The sequence below is a fragment of the Carassius carassius genome, chromosome 42 (assembly GCF_963082965.1).
Source record: "Carassius carassius chromosome 42, fCarCar2.1, whole genome shotgun sequence".
NCBI lineage: Eukaryota > Metazoa > Chordata > Actinopteri > Cypriniformes > Cyprinidae > Carassius > Carassius carassius.
Genome location: NC_081796.1, coordinates 16,013,687 through 16,041,616, shown reverse-complemented (window position 1 = coordinate 16,041,616; position 27,930 = coordinate 16,013,687). Strand labels below are relative to the sequence as shown.

Here is a 27,930-nt window from a genome sequence, read left to right as displayed (position 1 = left end):
GCAGATTTACTGGCTGGAGACAAAGTGGAACAAACAACTGGTTTTAATCGAGAAACATGGAAAGTAGGATGGATTTTCATGGACCTGGGCAGGAGAAGACGAAAGGAAACCGGATTAATCTTTGAGGATCTTGAAGGGACCAATGTATCTTGGAGCCAGCTTACGGGATTCCACTCGCAAGGGAAGATCTCGGGTAGAGAGCCACACTCTTTGTCCTGGATGAAATGAGGGTCCTGCTCTCCTCCTTCGGTTAGCCTGCCTCCGTTGGAGTCGTGCCGCCCTCACTAGGGCTGCACGGGCCCTCTTCCAGGAAAGTCGACAACGACGGACAAGCTGTGTGGCAGCTTGGGTGTCAACCTCTGGCACCTGTCCAGGAAACAAAGGGGGGGGGGATCCATAGAGACACTCAAAGGGGGACATGCCTAAAGAAGAATGGTACAGAGTGTTAGGAGCGAATTCAGCCCAAATTAAACGAGAGCTCCAAGTGGATTGGTTGTCAGCAACCAGGCACCTCAGGGTCTTCTCAATGTCCTGATCTACCCTCTCAGTTTGTCCATTGGACTGGGGGTGGAAGCCAGAGGACATGCTGATGGAGGACCCAATGAGCCGGCCAAACGCCTTCCAAAACCGGGATGTAAACTGTGGCCCCCGATCAGAAACCATATCCTGGGGAAAGCCGTGGATTCTGAACACACGTTTCATCAGAAGTTCTGCAGTTTGGTTAGCTGTGGTGAGTTTGGGCATGGGTAAGAGGTGACAAGTCTTAGAAAACCTATCTACCACCACCAGAATTACTGTGTTTCCCTGAGATGGGGGCAAACCTGTGACGAAATCCAGGGAGATGTGAGACCATGGCCATCTTGGGATAGGCAGTGGGTGCAGTAAACCATGAGGGTGAGTTCTTGACTCCTTGCAGTGGGCACACACTGGACAGGCAGAGACAAAGGCCCTAACATCTCTTTGTAATTTGGGCCACCAAAACTTCCTCTGAACCAGCTTGCAGGTTCTAGTGGTTCCCGGGTGCCCGGAGGGGAGGGATGCATGTGCCCACTGCAGGACCTCAGAGCGCATACAATTTGGGACAAAGAGACGCCCTACAGGGCCATTACCTGGACCAGGCTGTTGCTGTTGGGCTCTACGGACAGCGGTCTCAATATCCCACTGGATGGGGGCTATCACCCTGGCTGCGGGGAGGATGGGTTCTGGGCACAACTCCCTCTCAGGTGGTTCAAACTGCCTTGAGAGTGCATCTGGCTTGAGATTCTTGGAACCTGGGCGATAAGAGAGAATGAAGTTGAACCGGTTAAAAAAAGGGCCCAACGGGCTTGTCGTGAGTTTAACCTCTTGGCATCTCGAATGTAGGTGAGATTTTGATGGTCCGTCCAGATGAGGAATGAGAGGGAAAAGAGCCTTCCACGGGGTGGGCAAGTTCCTGGCATCAGCTCAATAGCACAGTCGTATGATCTGTGGGGGGGCAGTGTGGCAGCTTGGACCTTACTAAAGACTTCGAGGAGGTCCATGTATTCCGGGGGAACTCGGAATGGCTCGGGAGGGTAAAGAGGGGGCTTAAAAGTGACTGGTTCGATCCTGGGAATAGCCATGACTTCCAAGGACGGGCTTTGAGCCTAAAGATGGAGTTGCTCTTGGGATTGCCGGACATTGATTCTTGGACAGACTTCAGCTCAGGTGGACAGCAGAAAGCAGTATTTGACAGTTGGCAGTGTGTTCCCCACTCTGTGACAACTCCTCTGGACCAGTCAATATTGGGGTTATGATCAGTCACCCATGGGAAGCCGAGGATTATAGGGAGTTTAGGAGTACAAATTAATAAAAACTGAATCAATTCCTGATGGTTCCCCATCTTTAACTGAAGAGGTGGCGTGCATTGACTGACCCGACCCGATCCCAGCGGGCTGCCATCAACTGCAGTAATGTTAAGGGGTTCTTGGAGAGTCATAGGATGAATTGCAAGACTTTGGGCCATCTTAAAGTCCATAAAATTCCCGGCGGCCCCAGAGTCTACAAAGGCACATACTTGATGGTGTTGCTGGCCCATGGTGATTGTGGCCTGGATCTTCAAACCTAAGGTTGCTGAGCAGGGGATGGTTCCTATTCTCGCCCAGGCCCCCCTACTCCAGGACGAGACTTGGCTTTTCCCGAAAGCTCAGGACAGCTGGCACGAAAGTGTCCTGGCTTGCCACAGTAGAGGCAGCATCTGTCTCTCATCCTCCTATTACGTTCGGACTGGGATATCCGAGTTCCTCCCAACTGCATGGGTTCATCCATGTCCACAAAAGGAGGAGATAATTTAACAGGACTGTTGGCCTCAAATAAGCTGGTCTCCCGCTGCCGCTCTATCTGGCGTTCTCCGAGGCGATGGTCAACCCGGATAGCTACATCAATGAGGGACTCAAGGTCAGGGGCAGGGTCTCGGAATGCCAACTCGTCTTTGAGCTCTGATGACAAAGCGTGGTGGAAGGTCGCTCTTAGGGCTCTTTGATCCCATCTACTCTCAGCCGCCAGAGTGCGAAACTCTATGGTGAACTCAGCTGCGCTCCGGGTACCTTGAGAGAGATTCAGCAGGCGAAGATCGACATCACCTCCACTGGCTGGATGTTGGAAAACTCTCTTCATCTCCATGATGAACTGTTGACTGTTTGTGGTTAGTGGAGACTTCTGGTCCCACAAAGCTGATGCCCATTCGAGCGCCTTACCAGTGAGGAGAGTAATGATGTAGGCCACCTTACTGCTCTCAGTGGGAAAACTACTTGGTTGTAGTTGAAAGGCCAGAGTACACTGGGTAATAAATCCTCTGCATCTCTCAGAGCTTCCATCTGGGGCTGGTAATCTAGGCTCAGAAGGAAGTGTCACCATGGACCTAGGTTGAGGATCAGGGGACTGTTGGAGTTCTTGGGGTGAAGAGGCCTGGGACTGAAGGCTCAACATTTGGACAATCTGAGACAGAGTTTCATCATGTCGTTGAATGGTAGTGGCTTGCTCAGAGAGTGCAGCTAGGATCCGTTCCACATTGGAGGGTGGTGAAGACTCTTCCGCTGGGTTTGCTTCCATGGTTCAGTCTTGCTGTAACGAGGCTGCCTTAAGCAGGGATTGAACCCGGGTCTCTGGTGTGCCAAGAGTGTGAATTTACTCACTGAGCTACTCCCAGCCTGTTAAACCCAAGAGCGGAAGAGCAAAAGAGCAAAAAGGCCAAGGGGCTTGAATCTTCAAAAAGTAACAATAATCTTTACTAGAAAAAAACAAAGTAAAAAATAAACGTAGCAAACTTAGCTACCATTAAACAAAAAAGATACAAGGGTCCAAAAACACAAGCACAATCAAACTTAACTTAGCAACTGGATACACAGGAAGCATAGGCTCAAGACTGAACACAATAGCAGGGAACAAACAGACTTATAAAGGGTCAAATACAGGTGTGAGGAATCAACGCTGATGAGCAGAGCCCTGAACATGGTACGGGGCGATGACGCCCTCTGGAGGAGCGGAGAGACCATAGGGCTAGAGTTCATAGGGCCAGAGCCATCTGCAGTTCTGGAGGGAACATGACACAGTACTCATTGAGAGTGACCCCTGCAGGCCAGGATGAAAACAGCAATGCAGATATGAGCCCATTACAAATTTAATTACATTTTCAGAGTAATTTGCCCTAACAGAAATAAATAGGAATTATAATTCTCTGTAGGCATTATAGCTGATCTCAATTTAAACTCCAGCCTCCAGTCTAACTTTTATGATAAGAAACATAGCTTGTTATTTAGCGTTCCATTCACGTTATGACTATACTATTAAAATTTCCATGAGTTCACTCTGCAGTCCCAATAATAAGCAGTCCACAGACCTCTCTCTATACCCCAGACTCCAGACATTCTGACATTTTTGGTATTCTTTTTTTATTCTAATAATTACCAACATTAGCACGGGGCCTGATAATATCAATTGTACTTGTGAGTTTAGAATGTGACACAATTAAAAATAAAAAATGGCCAATCAATACTTTCAATCATTTACAAAGGCCAAATATGTACAGATAACAGCATAAATAGACCTTGATCAAAAAGGGTATCAAATTGGATCTGACAAGTACATAAATAAATGCAAACATTAAAAAATAATTTATTATTAATAAATATTAAATATTTATTTTTTTAAGTGTAGCATAAGTGGTACAACTCCAGTTGTGTGACAAATAAAGACTGTACTTAAAAAAAAATCTGGCAACCCTACACTTTGGGTGCTAAGATTAGTCTCATTTTCTCTTTTCTCCTCTTTGCCTCCTCACTCCTCTCGTTTGTCTCTGTCCGCTCTCTCAGTTTACATCTGCTCCACATTACACCAGAAGGCTCCCTGTCAATTCATTTCAAGCTCATCTGCACAGTCTTGCCATGGCTAAGCTGAATCACTTTACCTGCAGGGCCTTTCCACAACTGCATAAAAATCACACAAATTCAAACAAAAACCACAAACCCTGGGAAATCACATGAATGCTGAAAATGCTGCCATAAGTACTGTTGTACTTGTAGTGCAAATGCTCCATTTTCACAATATCTGGCTAATAATAACTGCAGTCTTACAATGACTCAGCTATATATGAATCATTTATATAATTTATATTATTCACTTATCAACCTATTATATTAAATGTAATAATTTATATATACTAATATATAACATGGAATTATTATAAATATTAAAATGACATCAATGACATACATATATATGTGAAAAAATAGTCTTAAAAAGCACTTAAAATCTTGTCAAGACCTTCACATTCCTATCCATTCAGCTGTGCTCCATATCTAGCTTTTTTAACACAAGAATGGAATCGTTCAGGCAACCAACCCACTGACTAGTCTATTTTGAAATTATTAACTTTTTCACATCCCTTGGCGCTAAGAAAAAAAAATGCAAGAAAATTTAAATGTGTGCAGTGTGTTTAGAATTATGAAAACTAGCATCTAACACGTACAGTCACCTCACTGTCATATCCATATCTGAATAGTAACATTCTGAATAAGGAACGGATTTGCCTTTTTCCTCATTTAGTGTTCACACTTCACATTTAGTGGATATAAATGCATCAAGCTCAGCTTAAAATGCCAATACCAATGCTCAGAGAGCAAAGGCCAGGATAAGGGATAGAAGGATCATGTTATTAGTGGAATATAGAAAGATTTTTTCGAAATGCCAATATGCTAGAGAGCACAGTGAAGATAATGAGTCAGCATTACACCCCCAATGCTGGAAAGCCAAACCAAAACAGTGTTTGAACATAATGAGACAATATTTCTTGAGTAACCCATCATACGTCTTCCTCTGGCCTCAAATCAAGCCAAGACTGTACTTGATCTCTTGTAGAATTGGCAGGCTTGCCTCAATGCAAATCCCAAAAGTAACATGCACCTATGGCTCACATAATACAATGAAACTTGGCTGACCTCAGCACGCTGTAACCAATTACAGATGAGATCTACACCTGATGTTTACCCTTGTGAGCTATAAAGCAAACATCAGCTGCTCGGAGAACATCTTATTAGGATCCTACATGATGATTATTTTCCATAAACATATCAAATTCACTCATATTTTGAGAATTAGTGCTGATGTTCAGGGTTTGGAAACAATTTAACATGTTTCAACAGCCATTTGAATGTCCCAAGAGGCCTCTGGAAGACTTAAACATACAACGAAACAACTGAAGGAACATGAAGGCGGTGTAAAACCAGACATGAAAGTGACGTGACATACAGCCAAGTATGGTGACCCAAACTCAGAATTTGTGCTCTACATTTAACCCATCCAAAGTGCAGACACACAGCAGTGGGCAGCCATTTATACTGTGGAGCAGTTGGGGGTTCAGTGCCTTGCTCAAGGGCACCTAAATCATGGTATACTGACACTGTACATTCACTTCCACCACCTACAATCCCCGCTGGTACGAGACCCGAACCCGAAACCTTTGGGTTGCAAGACCAACTCTCTAACAATTAGGCCATGACTTCCCCAATATCTGGAGTTAACTGGATGGGAATATTCCTGCAGAAATGCTTTTATTCCTGCAGCAATGCTTTTGGGGAAGTCGTGGCCTAATGGTTAGAGAGTCGGACTCCCAATCGAAAGGTTGTGAGTTCGAGTCCCGGACCGGCAGGAATTGTGGGTGGGGGGAGTGCATGTACAGTTCTCTCTCCACCTTCAATACCACGACTTAGGTGCCCTTGAGCAAGGCATCGAACCCCCAACTGCTCCCCGGGCGCCGCAGCATAAATGGCTGCCCACTGCTCTGGGTGTGTGCTCACAGTGTGTGTGTGTGTTCACTGCTCTGTGTGTGTGCATTTCGGATGGGTTAAATGCAGAGCACAAATTCAGAGTATGGGTCACCATACTTGGCTGAATGTCACTTCACTTTCACTTTCACTTTCAGAAAGCCTTCCCTTACTGTTTTGGCAGACTGATGAACTGAACTCATTTTGAGGTCTGGGGGCAAATTCATCTTCATCTCAACCTCAAAACTATTATTCAAACAGACTGGCATAATAATTACTGATATGTATCTATTCATAAAGATCTATTTACATTTGTATTTGGTAAATAATAACTTGATTACTGATTTTGCCATTTTATATTTAAGTGGCACTCCCAGTCCAGGTAATCCAACTCAGCAATTATAACCACTTCTCAAAACCTCCCAGTAATTTCATAGCTGAAGTTTGACTGACAGGTGAAGCAGACTTACCTGAGTCTCTTGTAGTACTGCTTGACCTTCTCCAGGGATCCAGCATTGATTTGGGCCTGATATTCTTCCACTGACACATTTTCTCGGTAATAATATCCCTCCATGGTCTCCAAAGCTGTAGAAAGAAAGATTTCGTGAAGCTCTGGAATTTTCTCATACGTTTAGCTATGTTTTAGTTACATTATTGTTTTTAAAAAGTTAAGGGAGGTAACTAGCTTCATTTTTAGCTTTTTTGGCCATGCTTCAGGCTAACTGTGTCCATACAAACACATCGTACCCTGGGTGAACAGGACGGGGTAAATTTTGAAGCTACCGCCGTATCTTAGTCTCTGGGGTAACTGCTGGAAGTAGAACGCCTCTAGGTAGAAACAGACTTTCAAAGCCTGCCGTGTGCCCTCAACTTGGTATGAGATGGGCATGTCTGGAGAAAAAGAAACAAAGCCATCAGCAGGATGGAGTCAGAGGGTTTATGAATAAAATATTTCATACAAACACACTGGTTCCAAGTGACTATTTGAATAGTTACGTTAAAGGGGTTATATGATGAGATTTACCTTTCTCTTTGGAGTGTTACAAGCTCTTGGTGTATTAAGAATATCTGTAAAGTTGCAAAGACTAAAATCTCAAATCCAAAGAGATATTCTTTATAAAAGTTAATTATTACGCCTACCTAAAACAGCTCGTTCTAAGATGCCCCCACATGTTTACATCACAATGTGGGAAGATTTGCATAACACCTCCCAAATGTTTACGCAAAAGAAAGAAGGCGCAACTTTTATCCTCGCTGTTGCAGCCAGCGCCATGTTGTGGATACGCTGTGTGTTTCATTGTGAAAGCCAAGCTACTTCGTTTGGTCTTCCAAAAGAGGACACAACTAGAAATCAGTGGTTAAGTTTTATCTACAACACTGTTCCAGAACAGTTCAAACCAAATATTCAGATGTGTGCAGCACATTTTATGGAGGACATGGACTGTTTCCTGAACAGTAGCCTACAATGGTTCTGTGCAAAAGGCTGTTTCTATAAAGTGGAGCAATTCCAACTTTGCAAGGAGAGTCTGGTGCTTCCGACTCACAGCCTGCAAGCATGTTTACATATTTAAAGAATTTGCCACTGATGATTGAAACGTGAGTTTTGAGCAGTGTAGAGTAGCGCTTATTGTTTGTCGTTTCTCCGATCACAAATGCAGACATGGTTATATGTTTACGCAGCGGCGATACAGTGTAAGGTCAATCAAAGGATTATAGAGTGAGCATTCTAAAATCTTTGGGTTTTGCTGTTAAGTAAACTGTCATATTAACAGTAGTCTAAAAAAATACTGCTCCGGCTAAACATGTGAATGATGTCAGGCGCTTTTTCTGCTCGGAGTTGCTCAGTAGCTCAGAGTGCTCCTGCAAAAACCCAAGGCACACAGGGCGCATAAACAGCACGCAGAAAGCTCACTGCAAACCAAAACAATTAAAAAAAGGCTCACTGCAAAAAAACGCATTCTATGTCATTATAATCCTCAGTCATTATAATCAGTAATTATGTCCCCACTGGATGCAACAAATGCCTTGTTTTTAATGGGTTTTATTGCATTTGTCTCGTCGCGCCGGGACACATGGCGTAACATTTCCGTCACACGTTTGAGGAATTCGTTCCATCACAACGCACTGGATAGCTGGCCAATCAGAGCACACCTCTCTTCTCAGAATGATATGCTTTGCAAAAATCAACATGTTTCAGAAAGGTAGGGCATAGAGGAGAAACAATAATGTACAGTATGTGGAAAATAATGTGTTTTTTGAACCTTAAACCACAAACACATTTCATTACACCAAATACACAAAATAATGTTCTTTTTAGCAACGTCATATGACCCCTTTAAGAATACAAAAAATACATTTGGCTGATACATACATTTGTAAATGTATTAACAAAAATACGGTAAAAATTATTTATTTTGTACTGCTATAATCATGACAGATTTTTTGTTATATAATGCAAAGACAAATACTTGGAAACATTCTGTAAACATTCTAGTTAAATTAGTTTTAAAGTTATTAACTGAAAAAGTAATTATTCCCTGTTCAAACAGGAAATGTTTCTTCAAAGAGAACTTACTAGCAACAAGAGGCTCGCCTTCAAACTGCCGGAAGTAGAATGTGACCTTCTCCAGGTCTATAAGAGCAACTTGTGTGTCTTCTAGCATGGCCTGCTCATCCGTCTAAAGAAAAAATTACATAACAAAAGTACAAAACCATTACTAAACTACATGTGTTTAATGAAAAAAATGTGTTGAAGGCCTGATAGCATGAGTGAAATATACAAAAAAACTGAAACTGGTGTGCTTTAGTATAGATACAAATTACGTTTTAGTTCTGCCCGCACACACACAGTAAACCCATGGCTGCAGATGAGACCATCCACATACAAATCTGAACAAGTCTGGTGTGAGAATCGAGGGACCACTCCTCACACATCTGAAAATGACTCCTCTGCCTGATACGTGGGCCGACTCTCTCAAAGATCCCCATGTGCCAGATGCCACAATCCTTTCATCTGGGGGCCTACAAAGCTGCCAAGCGTTATCATGTCAAGAAATTACCTCCGGGTTGCTCGCTGCCGCCTGCTCTCCCTCCCCTGAGTGTGTTCGGGGGTGGAGGGGGAAGAGCGGCAGTGCTGTGGAGATAAAACTAAAGTCTCAAATGCTGGGAACCTTCATATTACATGTGGGTTCATCCTCTGTGGAAGCTCAGCCTGACTGATTTTTCTGCCTACATGCTTGACATACATCATCCAAACATCCTGTTGTTTTTATTTATATTCTCTAAATAAAAATAAAAATAAAGAAATTAGAGAATGCTCACTATTAGATCCTCTGGTGTGAATGTGTGCTTTCAGAATGAGAGTTTAAACTGCTGATAAAAACATCACAATAATCTACAAGTAACTCACACCACTCCAGTCCATCAATTAATGTTTTATGAAGTTAAAAGCTGTGTTTCTAAGAAACTAATCCATCATCAAGGCTTTTAACTTTAAACCGTCACTTCTGGTCAAAATAGGAGTCCATAATCCATAACACTTCTTCCTGTGAAAAAGTCAATCCCCTATCCACAGACATATTTGTTTGGAACTGCTTTGGACTGTGTTCGGTCTATGCATACTTCTCCCCTGATTTAGACAGGCAGTTGAGAAAGCAATATAATGAATCAAAGACTTGTATTTTATCTGATTACGCGTGGATTATTGTGATGTTGTATCAGCTCATTTTGACGGCATCCATTTACTGCAGAGGATTCATTTGTGAGCAAGTGATGTAATGCTAAATTTCTCCAAACCTGAGTAAATGTTTAGCAAACGTTCATTTCGGGGTGAACTATTCCTTTAAATAAGAACAGCTCTTATATGCTTCAGTTGAGAAATATTCACATTTCGACTGTCATAAAGTGACTTTGGGTGCAAATAAAAATTTCACAGAACAACCCCAGGAACGCAAACAAAGAAACATAATCCTCTGGCCTCAATCACAGCCAGGTGAAATCTGATCTCAAGCTGAAGCCAAAGACAGAAACACTTTACAAGACATGATAATCCTGCATTATCCCTCAGTCTGTCGGGATAACCATAGATTGTGGAAATTGCCGTTGTGTGGGAAAACACATGGCTACAGTCATCAATTCAATAAGAAAGCAAACTCCACTGAGTCCCAACACACAGACGTGGATCTGACCTTGCGGCTGATTGCAGTAAACAAAAAGCAGATGTAATCTGCAGGGAGGAGGACAAACAAAATAAGAAAGTAGCTAAGGGATGCTGTCGATCTCTTCACACATTTTTCTGTTAAATGAAGAGTTATCTTGCTCATTAAAGGCACAGAATAATGGACTTTAGATCAGATGTTAAGTAGCAGCTATTCTGTGTACTGAACCTCACAGCCATTATAAGAAATTATCACCACACCCATGATGCATCATCCTGTTAAGTGAAAAGTTAGTGTTTTTTTAATTGCAAAAAAAAAAAAAAGCTTTAAAATAAAGCAAAACAAAATTTAACCCTTATTTAATTCTGAATTGCTAGCAAATTCTTCTTATTAAGAAATTTTATAATTTTTTTTACATTTTATTTATTGATCATGTCTTATATATTATTTGCCTGCATTTTACAATTTATATTTAATGTTTGATATTTTATTTCATTTTATTAAATTTTTTCACATGCTACGGCTCGTGACATGCCTAACAACACCTCTCAGCCTGACAAAATAACTAAAACACTTGGTCTCTTGTGGCTTATTGCTTTAACAACTGCATCTTTACAGGCTATCCACCACAAACACAGAACACCATTACGATGAATCTAAGAAGGATGTGATAAATCCTACTGAGCTGTGGGATACTGGCCAGATCGAGCAGGATTTTGACAATCATTCGAGTGCCATACATGACCCTCGATCCAAATATATCTGACCTAAAGGAGGACGTCAGACTAGAAAGGCTTATTTCAAGCCCAGTGACCGTGGCAGGTACTCACCAAGTTGGGGGAGAGCAGAGATTGGAAATGCAACAGAAGACCGGCCGAGGAGATCTGCTCCAGCCAGCGGCGACTGGCTTCTTGACTTTCACTCTCAGCACTGAGAGCTTGATTTAGCATGGCCAACAACTGCTCTGAGAAAGAGCAAACCGCTGCCACCAGACTCTGACTAAACACCATATCCCTCCTCAACTGAATCTCTAAGTCTGAGAGAGAGAGAAAGAGAGTTACATTTGCATAATATGAGCAAGACTATGCAGTTAGCTTAGTTGTTTTGAATGACATGAAGAAGAGTAAATGATGGCATGGACATTTATGGGTGACACTCTCTCAATAAAATGCCCTCTTAATAAAACTTCTTCAGTCTCCACATTATGTTTAGTGTTCAAAGACAAAAGTCAAAACAAAATAATGCACTCAAATGATCTAAAGATGTATTCGTACTTCCCAATGAACTCAAAACACATTAGACACCATTACGAAAGGCTACTCTCTTTCTTCAGCCAAATATATATAATTTAGCTGCATTTTCTAGTCATAACCTTGAGAAACTCTGTCTTTTTATAAAATTATATTTCCTTAAGGGGATTACAGGAGTTTCTGAGGGCTCTATTTTTCTCAGATGATGCTGGACTGCTGTTGCAGGAGTGAGAGAAATGCGGTGTGGAAAAATTCTCAACTGAGTGTAATTTATTCGGGGTGACCTCAAAAGACTGCCTACTGTTTGGTGTGACAGATTACAGCATATAATGAATGAGTGTGAACAATTAAAAGACCGAAAATGATGCGTTCCTTATTTGTCATGTATATTTATAGCATTTAAATAATATGCGTAAGCGAATTTGGTTTAATCGACACTCACCTGTGTATTGCAGAAGGACTAAGAGTAGCCGTGTTTTCACCTCTAAAGGTACATAAAAAGCAACGTCAGTCATGAAATAAATTCATGAAAAAAATCTGGTAAATATCTGAAAATGTGTATTTACTGCAGAAATATGGATAATCTGGATTTACTGCATTTAACATCTGGTTGAATGAAGTACATAAGATGCAAATAAAATAAAATAAAATAAAATAAAATAAAATAAAATAAAATAAAATAAAATAAAATAAAATAAAATAAAATAAAATAAAATAAAATAAAATAAAATAAAATAAAATAAAATAAAATAAAATAAAATAAAATAAAATAAAATAAAATAAAATAAAATAAAATTTAATTTAATTTAATTTAATTTAATTTAATTTAATTTAATTTAATTTAATTTAATTTTATTTTATTTAATTTAATTTAAACACCCAGAAGTGGCACAACTATATAGTGAATATGACACTGAATATTGTAAATCTTAATGTCCTTCGCTATAAAAACAGAACAAAACACAATTAAATGTTGGACTATAATGTTAATCTGCTTTCACAGTAGTTTTTGCTGCTAATTCATCAGGCTTGGAATTTAAACGCACACAGCAGCAGCAGTGTAAGGAAGTTAAAATGCAGGCGAATGCTTTTTCCACCCTTGCTGACAACTGACCTGAGGGAGTTAAAGCCAAATATTCACTCTCTCCCTTCCATAAACTCCCATTTAGCAGTGTATGCTTGAATAATTCACTCTCGTGGCAGCATCAAGCCCCTACTGAGAGCTGCTCGAGTGGTTGTTTATGGCAAGGATCACACGTATGTGATGTGTTTGTTTTTGAAACCACTGACCTTCCGCAAACTTGGTGATGGTGTGTGTGAGACCCTGAATGCTGCTGGGCAGGTTCCATGGATCCTGCTTGACATGAAGCCTCAGTTTCTTGGTGCAGTTGAGCTTAGGCTCCATGTCCTGATGAAACTCTGCCCAAAAACAATCACAGGATCACTGGAGTCCAACGTACAGGATCAAACATGGCCCGCACAAATAGACAACTAGTAGTACACATTTATGCAACACGCAAGACGTGTGGAGTGGGATCAGTAGGGTCGAAGGTTGTAAAAAAAAAATATATATATATAGCTCCAATGCCCTTACAGTAGATGGCTCTGGCCGTAAAAGGTGTCAACACTTGTTACCATGGTGATGATAAAAAGGTATGGTGCGGTGACACACATATGCCATTTCTCACACACTCCTATCCGCTTCCTGCTCCGTCCAGGGAAAAAGAGGGTGGGTGAGATGGTCTTACATCATTCGATTCGTCTCAGTGATTATATCATAATTTCCTTTGAGCCCTATGTGGTAATGTAAAACATTTTCAGGAATCGACCACACACACAGTAAAACCACGTCTACTATGGAGACAAACAGTTGTAATAATAATAATAATAATAATAATCAATATATATTGTTTATTTAACAGTCATTTATTTTTTATTATTATAATCATTTATTAATATTACATTTATACATTTAGCAGACGCTTTTATCCAAAGCGACTTACAGTGCATTCAGGCTAACAACTTTTACCTAACATGTATTCCCTGGGAATCGAACCCACAACCTTGCGCTGATAACGCGATGCTCTACCACTTGAGCCACAGGAACACCTATTATTATTATTATTATTATTATTATTTCTGCTGCTATTCATTTTTTAAATGTATTTATTTCCCTGCTTGTGTTAAAGGTTAAAAGTACCAAAATATAATTTAAAATATAAATTAATACATAAAAGAAATGTAAAAAATCTATTAGTGAAGGCTCTATATTAAGCATCTCAATTTCTAATTCTCAAATCCCATTTTCTCACCTGCATGCATGTAATAGCTTAAATAAACAAATCAAATGCACAGGCACACAAGTTATCAACTGTTAAAACCATGTGGATTCCATACTAATCTGCTCATCTCCTTACAACAGCAAAGCAGCAACATTCTGTGGAGGTTTAAAGCTAGATTCAGACCACACACACAGACAGAGCAGACTTTCGCTGACTCATCACTTCATTTAAGATTTATTTCCCAGACAAAGCCTATCCTGCTTTCAAATATCACTAGAACAATACCTACTGTGTTTATTAACCTACTAAATGACCTTGAGCCACATCCTGTGTGAATCTGTGCCTTTGGGATAAACTTTATTATAATATAAACCAGAGACTCAGGAGTTCCTGCACATAGTATTAAAGTTTGTTTCTACTGTTTGTTTGTCAACACACTAAGAGCTTCATACCTGGAGCCAAGGGCGTAACTTTGGGTCAACCATTGGGGGGGTTAAACTCGCGGTATATTTATTAATTAATTTATTTGTTGAATAATTTTCTTGTATAAAAGATAACATGCTAATTTGCATAATTTAATTATGCAATCCCCCCCAAAACGGGTGACTGTATTGGAGCAAACAGCAACTTAAGTTACAATTCAGTGACATTGGTTCTACACAGACCCTGGCACCCTCTGGCTTTACCTCATAGGAAACTGGCAAACGAACATCTAGCCAGCCAACTCCAGTCAACAAAACAAATCATCAGCTAACTCAGTGTTTCTCAAACTTTTTCTGCCATTCCCCACTTCGGAGGTAGGAAAAGGGTTCCGAGCCCCACCTGTCCCCAATCACCCCAACAAAATGTTAATAAACTAGGCTTAAAGTTTAACTGTTAAAATGTGTTTTATCTACATCACATTTTAAAACTGAACATCAAATAACAACATTAAAAACTTTCAAATAGAGAAAATTAAAGTGGAATTATATTATCACTTTGCATGAAATAAGACTCAAAAGTAGATAAAAAAAATTGTGTTTGCATTTAGCCTCTGATAACATCAAATTCAGAAACTGAGAAAATATGGACTAACGCTAACATTAGTTGTGCTTTGATTCATTTTGTCACTTTGCAAACTCCATGCAAAAAGAAAAAAAATAATTAATCATCTCAAATTGAGCCGGAGGTGATAAATTCCTAATAATGTACTTTTTTTTTTTTTAGGTATTTTAATAAGATAGATACGTTGCGCATACAGCTCAACTAACGCGATCGTTATAAAGGTGTTTGAACAACAAAACACATCCACTTGCACATATTTCACAATCGGAATATCAGATATATCCTGCTATAGCTAACAAATTTGTGAAATTTTTAATAAAAAAGGAAATAAAAGCAGATCAACAGTCAATCAGCGCCATTGTGGCTGCGGTGTGACAAGCAATGAATGACGCGTCTCCATAGGAACCATAGTGATACTACGATCGATATCGGTCGCCTTGAAAAACCTTTAAACTTACTGTGAAAAGGTTAAGTAAGACTTACATTTAAATTTGTCTTTGTTTTGAGTGTATGGTCAATAAATAAAGGAAAAATAGTGAACAAACTTGGTAGAGAAAGCTGGTTGGGTAATTACAAGTAATCGGTGCGGTGGGCGGGGGGTACATTACAGATTATTTAAAATATGATACTATCTTTCTTGCTGGCAAATTAAATTAATAAAGAAAACAAACAAAAGTATTCATTCTGAATATTTCATATTTATTATAATCTGAATGATGTGATGATATTGGGGGGGGGGTTAAATGAGCTGGATCTGATTTTTGGCGGGGTCATGACCCCCGTAACCCCTGTGCAAATTACGCGCATGCCTGGAGCTGTCTATCTATTTCAGGCTCCTTAGTTGAAACATTTTAATGTTTAAAGAGATTAAATCATACAGGCAATTAAGGGTGAAACAGATTTGAAAGTGAACATCACTATGTCCTACTCATTCAGGAGTGCACTTCAAGTGAGAACTCAGTGTTAAGCACTATGCAAATGTAATTAAAATCAGATGTATTTCAGTGTTATGTTGTTAAATAAAATGAAATAAAGTAAATAATAATAAAATAAAATTAAAAAACAATTAAATATACAATAAATGAAATAGATAAAAAATACAAGTTAAGTTAAGTTAAGTTAAGTTAAGTTAAGTTAAGTTAAGTTAAGTTAAAGTTAAAGTTAAATTCAATTCAATTCAATTCAATTCAATTCAATTCACTTCAATTTTGTATGAGATGTTTATATAAGAGATATTTCTTTCTGATAAACTTTGGATTTATGCGATCAATTAAATGGGCTTTTTTAAATGGACTACTCTACGAGTAGTGTCCATTTCAAGGGTACAAAACCGTCACAAAATCTAGAATGAGACAGAGGAAGTGACCCAGACAATCTCCAATGTCCTAGTGTCCTCAGATCAGAGAGAGGAAGCGCCCTAGACTATCTCTAGTAGTCTGGTGTTCTTTATCTGTCCCAGATAAAACGAATCATACAGATTTGATTAAGATGATTTGTAGTAAAGGACAAAGCTAAGGTTGGAGCAGTCAATCACTGAAACCTCAACACCGCTCAGAGGAAACCCCTACCTTTAGCCACACTTCCTTTTGCCAACAACCCTTTAGACATGAAATACAGGCCCAGATTTATGTCACTCCTTTTCACCCTCTTCCTTCTCTCTCTGGCAAACACATAACTGTCTTCACAATGAGACATTTCAGAGCGGCATTACCAGAAAAGTTTGAAAATCCATTGTCAGAGATCCCTGGAGATCATAATCTCATAAACAAGTATAGTTTATGAGTTTCACCACGTTGAGAGAAGCACACACAATTTAAGTCTGATTTAAGTTATGCAACCCTCAACAAAAAGTGCATTGAGCCATGAAAGTCACTTTAATGAAAATTGTCTGTATGAATAAGACTGTGCCAACAGGAATAAAACACAATTTAGTTAATTAACATGAAAGTCTCTCAATACCTTGAAGTCCTCGTCCCGGTGTGAAACACTTGGTCTGTTCAAAGGCTCGTGTCACAGTTGCTCCTTTCAACAAACTGGTGATGGACTCCACCTGAAAATGAGATCAGCACCAAAATATCATTGGAAATCAGTCTTTAATTAGCTGACTAAGCAAATGGACAAACTCAAGAGTACATGTATTTCGGTATTTCAAAATAAAAAAATAATAAAGTGCACTTGGAGGCAATCTGCACAAAAACAAAACAAAAGCCCCCTTGAACTCCCACCCCTTCAGCCGGAAAACATTTGTGCTGCATGTGAACTGGGAGTGTTGTGCTCCCGGAAACCTGTGTGCTATAAACCAAACAGCAGCCAAGGATAAAGTCAGCTGGACATTCTCCATTTTACTGGTGATTGAGACATCCTTGTTAAAAAGTGTGGAGACAAAACAGATTGATCTCTGGGGGAAATGACCATGTCCATGATGCATTATGTGAGAGGGCTTCAACCTGTTTTTAGGTGTCAAAGAAGTCAAAGGACATTACATTGACATTAAGTGATTTGCTATATATGTTAAACTATTTGAAACAATGTTTTTATCATTTAATAAATGCCATTTTTATGACACTGTATTGATGGATTAAATATTAAAACTTGTACTTAAAATGTTCACTGCCAGACCATTTAAAGGAGCTGTAAAAAAAAAAAAAAAAAAAACACTTAAAAAAAATATTCAATTTCTAAATAGTTAGCAAGGAATTAATTCTTAATTTATTGACTTACCAAATATTTATTATTCATTATCAATTATTAAGGAATTAGGAATCAAAAATGAGCAATTAACAAAATTTTATTGCAAGGGAATGTATAATATAAATGTTTAAATTAATGGATAGATCAGCTAATGTTAATTTATACTACTTTGAAGATGTTTAACTTTAAAGTATATATAGAAATTAGTATATTAGTATATACAGAAAATTATTTATTATTATTATTATTATTATTCACATTTATATACACAAATATGGATAAGATATTTAATATATTCTGACTGAAATGGTCAAAGTTCACATGAACAAATGCATGTGGATGTAAAGTTTGACTGCAAACACACACCTGACTGAACAGATGCTCCAGGAAGCCGTGTAGCTTCTTCTGTTTGTCGTGAGATATCCACACACTGGTTGGTACCTCGTCACCTTTATGTGATTGATTGTGTGTGTGTGTGTGTGTGTGTGTGTGTGTGGAGAGAGGGCAAGTGGTAATCGTTAGAGGAAACAAACATTCAACACAGATTCCTTAACACTTTTGCTTCATTCGTGAGGTATTGCCATAATGCAAACAATTATCTCCTCTCCCTCCGTCTTTCCTCTCCTTTTCTTCCTCCATTTTTTCAGTAGTTAGCATCAAGTGGCCATCAGTTTGAGAGACTCTGTATTTTGGCAGGTTCTGTTTGACTAAGTGGAAAATGTGTGCTTGATGTGCAGTGCGATGAGTCAAGAATCAGTCTGAATGGCATATTTGATTACAGTCATGGGGGATTTATCGGGGGGTGAACTGACAATAGTGTTGTGATGTCAGATGTGTGTAGGATGATGTCTGGTTGCATTACCTGAGTCCATCTCATCACTGTGGACGTAAGAGCTGCAGTGACTGCTGCAGATGCTGGTGAAGGACGCTATGGAGTTCCTGTTGCTGTTACAATCACTGGAAGAAATGAATATGAACACATGACAGGATCACAATGTGCAGAAGCCATTCACATCTGTTAAGATCACAGCAAATTCTTCTGAATTTATTAATTTGTGAGCTCTGGTGCAAATAAAGCCAGAAACATACTCTATACTAATATGCCAAAAATGTCATCTTTCTCCACTGACAGCCACTCATAACTAAGTAGCTGTGTATTCTGATTTTTTTTGCAATAAGCTTTTGAAAAAAGTCACTTATGCTCATCAAGGCTGTATGTATTTGATAAATAAATTAAAAAAAAAACAGCAAAAACAGTAATATTGTAAAATTAACGGTTTTCTAATTTCGTTTATTTTGAAATATAATTTATTCCTGAAATGGCAAAGAAGAATTTTCTTTAGTATCACATGATCCTTTAATTATGCTGATTTAGAGGTCAAGAAGCATTTCTTTTTAACAATGTTGAAAGTGCTGCTTAATATTTGTTTTTGTGGGAACCTTGAGTCATTTTTTTTTTTCAGGATTCCTTGATAAATAGTAAGTTAAAAAGAACATCATTTATTTGAAATAGAAATTATATAGTGTATTTATTTATTTTTGATCAATATTTAAATTATTGAGTGCATAAAGCAATTTATACATGCAACTGCATATATATATATATATATATATATATATATATATTTTTTTTTTTTTTTTTTTAACAAAGAATATTATTTATATTATTACATGTATAATTGTTAACAAAGAATTTATTTTCAAAAATAACTTAAACACACATAATTTAAAAAAATCATACAAAATCTTCCATAAAATATAACTAAAATTCATATTGTCATGACATTAGTTGACATGAAAGAGGAAATTGACTTTAGAAGAGACTTTTGTGGATGTTTCTTTGTGGCACTGGGGATGCAACACGTACTTGTTTTGTGTTTTGAACTGTTTTAAAACACAATGTTGTGTGAAATCAAGCAGATACTGAGAAACCTGGCAGACATGATGCTTTAGAGAAGACACTACATCTAACTGTAAAAGTACTTTATGGCTACTGTAAGACACATTACCTATAGGAGTCCCTGTTGCTGATGGTGTCGTGACCCGAGTCCTCCTGCTCGTCTCCAGTGACATTAAAACACACTTTCTTCCCATTGCGTTCACTTTTCTCGCTCTCACTCTCAGCTGAAATGTAGCTCTCAGTGGGCTTCCCTTCAGGCCCTGTGGGACGTGTGATAGAGGAAAGCAAACTGTGGGAAATACAGAGAGAAAGAGAGTCAAGGAGAACCAGAGAAAGATTAATCACACATTAATCACACTGCAAACTATGTGCAATAAAAGAGTCAGAATCTACACGTTCAGAAACACATTTATGACTCGCATAAACAGAGGGAAAGACACGTCACCCCACGACTCTGTCCCAGTGAATTAGGGGTGGATAACACAACAAATACTAGCAGTTGAAAACACAGTGGAAATAAGGCACAACAAAATTAAAAAAGTAAAATTAAATGAAATAAAATGCAAACTTTATATCATTTATAAGACAAAATGTATAAACATTTTTGTATCTTATGACTTCTGTAAAAAAAAATGCAGTGTTTTTAAAATATTTTGTTAATTACGGAACCCCGCACATGACATGCAGGAAAAAAATGGGCTAAATCGTGAGCACAATTTACTAATTTGTTTCCTCAATGTACTAAAACGTGGGAACGCAATAGCAAATCGAGGGAATGCAATAGTAATCGTGCGCACATTTTAGTACATCGAGGGAACGAATTAGTAAATCACAATTTATTTATTTTTTTCTTGCATGTCGTGTGCAGGGCTTATTCCTGTTGTTTGTGGATTATTTCCATTGTGTCATGGTTTGCTTTAGACTGTGATTAGGCTCATTTCCATTGGTTTATTTCTATTATGTTTTGCGTTTCTCTGTTCCACTGTGGTTTATTTCCTTTGTGTTGTGCATTTTTCTGTTACTTTCAACTTTATTTGCTTTTGTTGTGCTGTGCATCCATTTGTCTAGCTGTCACTTCCCAAACCCTAATATCTTGTAAGCCTAGCATGGTTTCATATTATATTTGGAATATTTCGAGAGGATCAGGCAAAGCGTGTCAGAGTGCTGAATCCGTGAGGATGTCCAGAGCCAAACAGAGTCCCAACCTGTTTGTGCTTGGCTTCCGGACAACAACTCAAGGAAGTTAGAGGTCCTCAAAATATGGATAACATCAAAACACGCATATACAGCTGTGTCAACAGTCAAAATGCCATTAGATTCTACTCCTAGAGGATGGCGAAGAAAATGTAGATGCTTATTCTCACACACTGGGACATTTAAGCCATATTTTCAGTCTGGTTTTGAGGCCCAGTCTCTCCACACATGAACATACTAGCATGTCAAGCCTTGTTTGAGTTTCAGAAAACCCCCTCCGTGTTCTTTTAAAGAGAGAGGACACATAAACATATTTTTGTGGAATACGTTCCCTTAAAAGTGCAAACCTTACCTCTAATTCTCATCCTATTCTAACAGTAAACAAAACCTTGACAAAATCTCTTTCGACCCAAACCAATTCTGTGATTGAGAAACTGAGGAATATCTGTAGCGACACCTCGCTCGTGATATTGCCCAAAGGCCTCTTCAGCTGCCCTAGTTCTCCAACTTTGCAGTTTATAACAATGTTCCCTCATGTCAAAGCAGACAGGTCGCCACCATTGAGTCCCATTCTGTCGCCATGGAAAAGAGCACCCAGCGCCGCTATTGGCTGGAGCTTAATAAGGAAGTGTGCACAGCACGGGGCCTTGAGGGGCACTGAGCATCAAAGTGAGAAGAAGTGGAGGAGGAGGGGAACAATGATGAGAGTCTGCAGGGGAGATCTTGGTTTGGGTCCATGGGTCTCTCTCTGCCTACAGTCCTTTATACATGAGTGCTTTCATGTGACATATAAGGCTCTTTACATTTAGCTAATGTCGTGCAGCTGACTCGGCACTTTCCACTATAATCAGAATGTGACTTCTGGTCAAGTCACACTTTCAAATACAAAAGAGATCACTATCTAAAACATCTGAGAAGATAGATATGGAACATCTGCATTTAACTAGTAGGACAGTACAGAAATGGAGCCAAAAAGAGGAACAGAATGTAATATGGGTTTTATGGCATATGATTTATTTGGCTAAAATGTTCTTTGATTCTTCTGAGAAAAGTGAAGCTGTCCAGAGAAGAGCTGCTTATGTGAACGCCACTTAAAGTCAATTTTAAAACCCATTCGTGATGCATCTGGAATACAAATTATTTTTTAAACAACACTAGGAGCATCTGTTTTTGAAAACAAGGATACATACATTTTAGGAAACTTATTTTAATCTGTGGGAAAATCCTAATTCCTAATACTAATTTAAATTATTTTGATTAAAATTAATTACATTTCAGGGCCCGTATTCATAAAAAATCTTAATGCAAAAAGTAGCTCCTAGTGACTAAATTCTAAGAAAATTCTTAGAAATGTGGGCGTTTACTCTTAAAATTAAAGAAAAAATCCTAGTAAAGAAAAAAGTAATTCAGAAAGCATCTTAACCCTTAAAAGAGGTCTTAAAATCAATTTTGTTAGGAGCACAGACGAGGACTTTTAAGAGGCTTAAGAGTTTCTTTAGCAGAGGAGAAAATGGCAGAAAGACGAAGAGGCAGAAGAAATGTGTTGCAGACAATGGATGACAGTGAGTTAATAAGACGCTATAGATTAGATCGTGCAGGGATCATGTTTGTGACTGACCTTATTAGAGATGTGCTAACATCTCAGACACAGCGCAGAAATGCCATAGTGCCAGAAATTAAAGTAATCACTACATTACGATATTTGGCAACTGGGAAAATGCAACAATGCAATAGTGATGATTTGGGTCTGGCACAACCTTCTGTAAGCAGAGTGATCACACAAACAATTACAGCACTTTCAGAACATCTTATTGTGTCGCAGTTCATTTAGTTTCCACTGGACATTCCGACCTTGCAGGCTCAAAAAACTGCATTTATGAATATTGCAGGCTTATAGGTGCGCACAAGCAGGGGGAATGAACCATTAATAGTTTGTGCTATACGCTCCCATGTTTGCTTCTTGTCCCTTGCTGTGACACCCGGCCCAAATTTTCCTTTAAGAATGGCCTTGTGTTCATCCACTAACTGGGCTAACAGTAAACACTGTTCCTCTGTCCAGTTTGGCTTTCTCGCCCTTCTTGGTTTTGATTCCATGTTTGATACATTAAAACCAACATTCAAACCGCCACTTAAATAGGACAGCAATCACTGTAATTGGAAAGAGTGGAACAATTTTTATCATTCTAAGCCAATCAAATACCTTTATAGGAAGTTAAAAGCATGGTAAATAAAAAGGATTTATATACACACATATAATGTGTGTGTGTGTGTGTGTGTGTGTGTGAGAGAGAGAGAGAGAGAACGGTCAAATAGGAAAAATTAAATTCAAAGTGAGAATTAGAATAGACCCTATACTTAAAATCACTTTTTTTTTCCTTCTTGGACAACCAACCAATCACAGTCTTCAAAAGATTGTGTCATACATAGCAATGGGGTCAACCCCGCCTCCTCACTAAGATGAAAGTTTTTGTCTTTTCCTTACTCAGAGTTGCTCTCAGATCGGTCCCGAATCGCTCTTAAGCTAAGACTCCTACGTAAAAGTTTTTAAGCTAAATTAAGAGTTTTCTGAGAGGATTCTTAGAATCTTTCTGAATACGGCCCGAGGATTCTACATTTTAGGAGCTTAAAGGGGATGTTTAATGCTATTTAATATATTCTGACTGTAACAATAAAAACTCCATGATCACGGGAAGAAGGAGGCGAGAACCGACGGACAATCAAATATAAACTTTAATTACAAAATAAAGACAAAACAGCGCGTCAGCCCCTCACGGACGACTGACGCGCACAAATAAAAACCAAACACAAACTAAAACCCAGGCCTGGTCCTCTCTCGTCCTTCACTGTCGTCGCTCCAGTTTTATATCCCTCCATCTACTCCGTGGGACTCGAGACCGGTGGGTCGGGCAGGTGTCGCTCATCTCCAATCCCTCCACCGGCCTCGCTCCGTTCCCACGTCTCTCGGCCCTGCCCCATCGTCACACTGACTTATTTACAATGCTAAAGAATTTGATTCTCATGCTAAACAAGCCCAAAGTCTCAAAAAACAAATTTGACGTATGATCGAGTATCTTTGTGCCAAAGGCACTCATTCAGGGTTCACATAAGTTTCTGAATTTTTTTTTTTTTTTGTATGTCCTTGTATGACCTCATAAAGGGCGGGATTTCTTGTTTGGATACTTCTCCCAGAGAACATGAACATCAACATGCTTCATTTGGGTTACGGAAGTCTTCAAATTTTTGTTCCTGTTTTATTTATGTCAAAGTAACAGCTTGCAGACAATCACTGTGCAAAAGCTTTGCATGCTAGTGACTATTTAGCTCCGCCCATGGCATGGCATGGCATGCATGAATTATGTAGGATTTTGTTAATTTACATGACCTTTCAAGGTACAGAAGTCATTTTAATTTTTAAGTCATACAGGTTTGCAATGACAAGGTGGTGATAAATAATAACAGAATTTTCAAACAGTAATACAGTAACAAACACCAGGCGCAAGTCTTTCTGAACCACCCACTTCCGATCTCTTCATAAATTGCTTCTTTTAGTCTTTTCTTCAGCCTCAACATCTGTAGGGGTCAATCCTTTTCTTAATCACAGTGGAGTAAGAGGCTTCCGGATGTGGATCGGGTGAGCTACTTTGCTGCTTTTTGCCCCATTAATGCTACATGACAGGGATGGCTGTCTGTCAACCGCCTCCAGGCAGCCATTACAGCACTCTCTCTTGCCCAGGGCTGTGAGGAAGGTCATTATCTCCCCACCAGATCAAGGACGGCCTTGCCAATAAGTACAATCATAGACCTTCAGCCAGCAATCGACACTGACAAGCATATGGCAGCAGCAGTGAAAGGTGGCCATCATGTCCATTGCGGATCTGAGCATGTGATGTCAATGCAATGATGAAAATGAAAAGGCTGATAGAACAATGGATTTATTATTATTATTATTATTATTATTAAAACTATATTTGGTGTGAATAGAATTGGAAAGGAGAGAGGGAAAGAGGAAGAAAGAGAATCAGGAGCTCTGTAATGCAGTCTTGTTAGTCGCTTGTGCCACTCTGCAAATTAGTGAGAGTGACATTTACAGTGTACTTTTTAGTTCAGTGCTCTTGTAGCAATTCTTTTGTTATTTACATTTTGGAATAAGGGCCTCAGAGTGCCCCATTTCCTTCAAGTAGTTAATGGGCTTCCAAAAAAAAAGCACACTTAATAAAATAATAATAATAATAAATATTTATTTATTTATATTATTTACTTTCTAACCTCTTGATCGAGGTATGTTTACATATTCACTGCATCACTAATATTAGCCATGGTTGTTTTGCACCGAACACCTAAGTCATCATTTTGTTTTTTTGATTTCTTTCCACCCTTTCTGTGACTTTAAAAGCATGATAACCAGGTAGACCAGTTCGTTCGAGGGTAGCCCACAAACAAAAGAATAAAGAGAATAATTCATAAACCACAATGAAGGATCTCCTCCGATGAAAGATAATACATTTCTAATAATCAAGCTCTCTTTGTGTTGAGTTATAGAGTTCTCTTGAAACAAAGGGCTGCTTAAAGTTTGCCTTTAAAGAGTTTTGATTCACTTCAAAATATGACTTTTTTGTCAGTTTAAGTATCAAATTTTAAGACCGATGTTGTGCTAAGCTGAGAAGGCAAGCTATTATATATGCATGCATTGAACATGTTCACATGAAGAAACAAAGATGTTACCAAATAAAAATGTCATACTCATGAATCTGGGTGGTGTAACACTCCATCTCTTTGACGACAGTGTTGAGTTTTGTCAGCATTTTGTGATAGGCATCCAGGATAAGCAGTTCATCATCCCGGAGCAGGAAGCGCAGACCGTGACCTTCTGCCCTGCTAAGACTGTGTCCTGATGGGGCGGCCATGCTTGTGATACTATGCTGGACATAAACCATGGGGTTCAGCTTGCCTGAAATTACAAACCAGCAGAGAAAAGCTAATAGACATGAACTAAAACCCAATATTTATTTCATAGGTGTCTTTAAACTGGCCTTTGCTTTCTGTAATGCACAGTCTCGGCCTGTACATTACATTTAGGAATCTATCTTCACTCACCCTGCTCTGAATTGCGGCCTCCTTTCTCTAGAGTGTTTTTCCTGTTGTCCAGCTGGACTCCGAAGGCACTTCCAAGAGAAGTAGTGGTCTTGGGATAAGACACCTCCATTACGTTGATGTGACAGTTGGTGGGGCAAAAGTCACTGCTGTGTAGAGGGGAAACCTTGGTCTTCGCCTGCTTGAATGTGGGCCAGGCCCTGTTCTTCAAAACCCGTGAAAACTGAAAGCAGAGAGGCATTAGTGTAAGAAGGCGAAGGGTTGAATGCTGAGAAATCGCAAAATGTGTGAGTAAAACTACTTAGCTAAATCAGCTGAACACAAATGTTATCGTGCTGGAAGAACAGATAGACCAACTAAAAACCAGCTTGGCTATGTAAGAAGACCAGTTAGACCAGGCTAGGAGACCTTGTTAAGCCAGATAAGACTAGCAAACCACCTTAGGGTGGTTTAAAGGTCCCATGACATGGATTATTTCCTTTTCTTTAAATGCTTTTTAATGTTTCCTTAGGTGTACTTATATTGTTAGTATGATTTTTACATTTAAAATTTAGAAATAAAAAGCATTTTTATATCCTGATATTAGCCCTCTGGCTTGAATGCTCTGTTTGAAGGGGCGTGTCTGCTGTGAGACACCGAGTAAACGACAACTGTTGTGATTGGCTGACATCTTTGCATTCGAAATGTGTATTACATGTGGAACCCCTCTCAAATATATATATATATATATTTTTTTTTTTTTTACTATTACAGCTGTCGAGATTAATGAATCGTGGATTTGTTGATTATATAATTATTTTTTCGATCTTTTCCCATCACATGAAAGGCTGCAGTGATGAGCATTGAGTAGACAGAGTCTGTTTATCGCGTGAATGCAGTGATCTCGTCATTATTGCAACACGTTTTCTCTCACAAAATGCTTTCACCACAACTAACAGCAAACACATGAATACACCACATGAATACAGTAAGAGCTTTTTTGTGCAGCATAACAGCGTCATTCATTGTAACGGCAGTTTAGGCAAAAGTGTAGATATACTCGCGTTGTGTGACAGCTCCGGAAAAAAAAGGGAGCGTTCTTTGATCGCTCTCTGTAGTTAAATCACAATTTAAATAACAGATTTCTTTCATGCTACTAAGAGAAACAACGTGAAGTTGATAGTTTAGTCACTGGCTTGATTCACTGATGCATAAACAGTATTAAATGATTTAGAAAGAAAGTCTGTGTGAATTTGAATGATTAGCTACACATCAGAAATCACTGATCACAGATCAGGCATTAATGAGCATGGTTACTCACTGTTTGTGGCGGTGCTGTTGAATCCATATCATAAAAGTCTGTTTGTAACGCCTGTGCTGACATTGCGACTGAATTATATGTAAATATTTGGGCGGGCAAAGCAGAGAAAGGGGAGGTAACATTTCTCCTTATAACGTCACCAGGAGGAGATTCAAGATCAGCCCGTTTGAGCTTCCATTCTCTCAAAGGCAGAGAAAGATAGCAAAATCTCGATTTACACCGATTAGAATTTCTAGAAACTTGGGGACCATATACAGGCTAGGGGAACTCATTATAATGTTAAAAAACCTCAGAAAGTGAAATTTTCATGTCATAGGACCTTTAAGATGGGCTGTTCAGCATGTCATTCATCAAATTCATAGTCAGTTTGTACCATCAATAACTGTTCTCCAGAAGGAACGTCCTTTTTACACATGTAGAAAATCAGTCATATAGGGGTCATTTATTTACAAAGCAAGACTATTCATGAATAGATCCATAATTCACCTGAAATTATAACTATTTTAAACTGTTTGCATTCAAAGTAACAGCTTCAGGCACAGGAGCATGTAATTGAATCAGTGACAGGCTGACAAGACCTCAATGCTCCCATTGAGCAGGGATTTGAACCTTGCCTTTTTCCAACAATGACATAATGATTATGGTTGTGCTCATGAATAGCTGCGGTCATGGACTACTCTGGATGGGTTACAGCTGCTCTAGACACGTAGCCTCCCCTCAGACTGGACTTCCCACATTCCTGG

At 39.0% G+C, this 27,930-nt stretch overlaps 1 protein-coding gene across 2 annotated transcripts in view; it reads right to left on the bottom strand.

Moving 5' to 3' along the window:
• LOC132123818 (phosphatidylinositol 3,4,5-trisphosphate-dependent Rac exchanger 2 protein-like) overlaps window positions 1-27,930 on the bottom strand; it is a 141,764-nt gene that overhangs the window by 33,264 nt on the left and 80,570 nt on the right. Inside the window, exons 24-35 of one of the 2 annotated variants that reach the window (XM_059534496.1) lie at window positions 25,891-26,110; window positions 25,537-25,744; window positions 19,712-19,891; window positions 18,565-18,659; window positions 18,069-18,151; window positions 16,971-17,061; window positions 12,976-13,104; window positions 12,128-12,169; window positions 11,266-11,471; window positions 8,854-8,956; window positions 7,026-7,169; window positions 6,749-6,863 (exon numbers count right to left, since the gene is read on the bottom strand). In XM_059534496.1, coding sequence (XP_059390479.1) covers window positions 6,749-6,863; window positions 7,026-7,169; window positions 8,854-8,956; window positions 11,266-11,471; window positions 12,128-12,169; window positions 12,976-13,104; window positions 16,971-17,061; window positions 18,069-18,151; window positions 18,565-18,659; window positions 19,712-19,891; window positions 25,537-25,744; window positions 25,891-26,110 — 1,616 coding nt within the window. Of the gene's footprint in view, window positions 1-6,748; window positions 6,864-7,025; window positions 7,170-8,853; window positions 8,957-11,265; window positions 11,472-12,127; window positions 12,170-12,975; window positions 13,105-16,970; window positions 17,062-18,068; window positions 18,152-18,564; window positions 18,660-19,492; window positions 19,569-19,704; window positions 19,892-25,536; window positions 25,745-25,890; window positions 26,111-27,930 lie in introns of those variants that run through there. The other variant, XM_059534497.1, reaches the window with a different exon arrangement.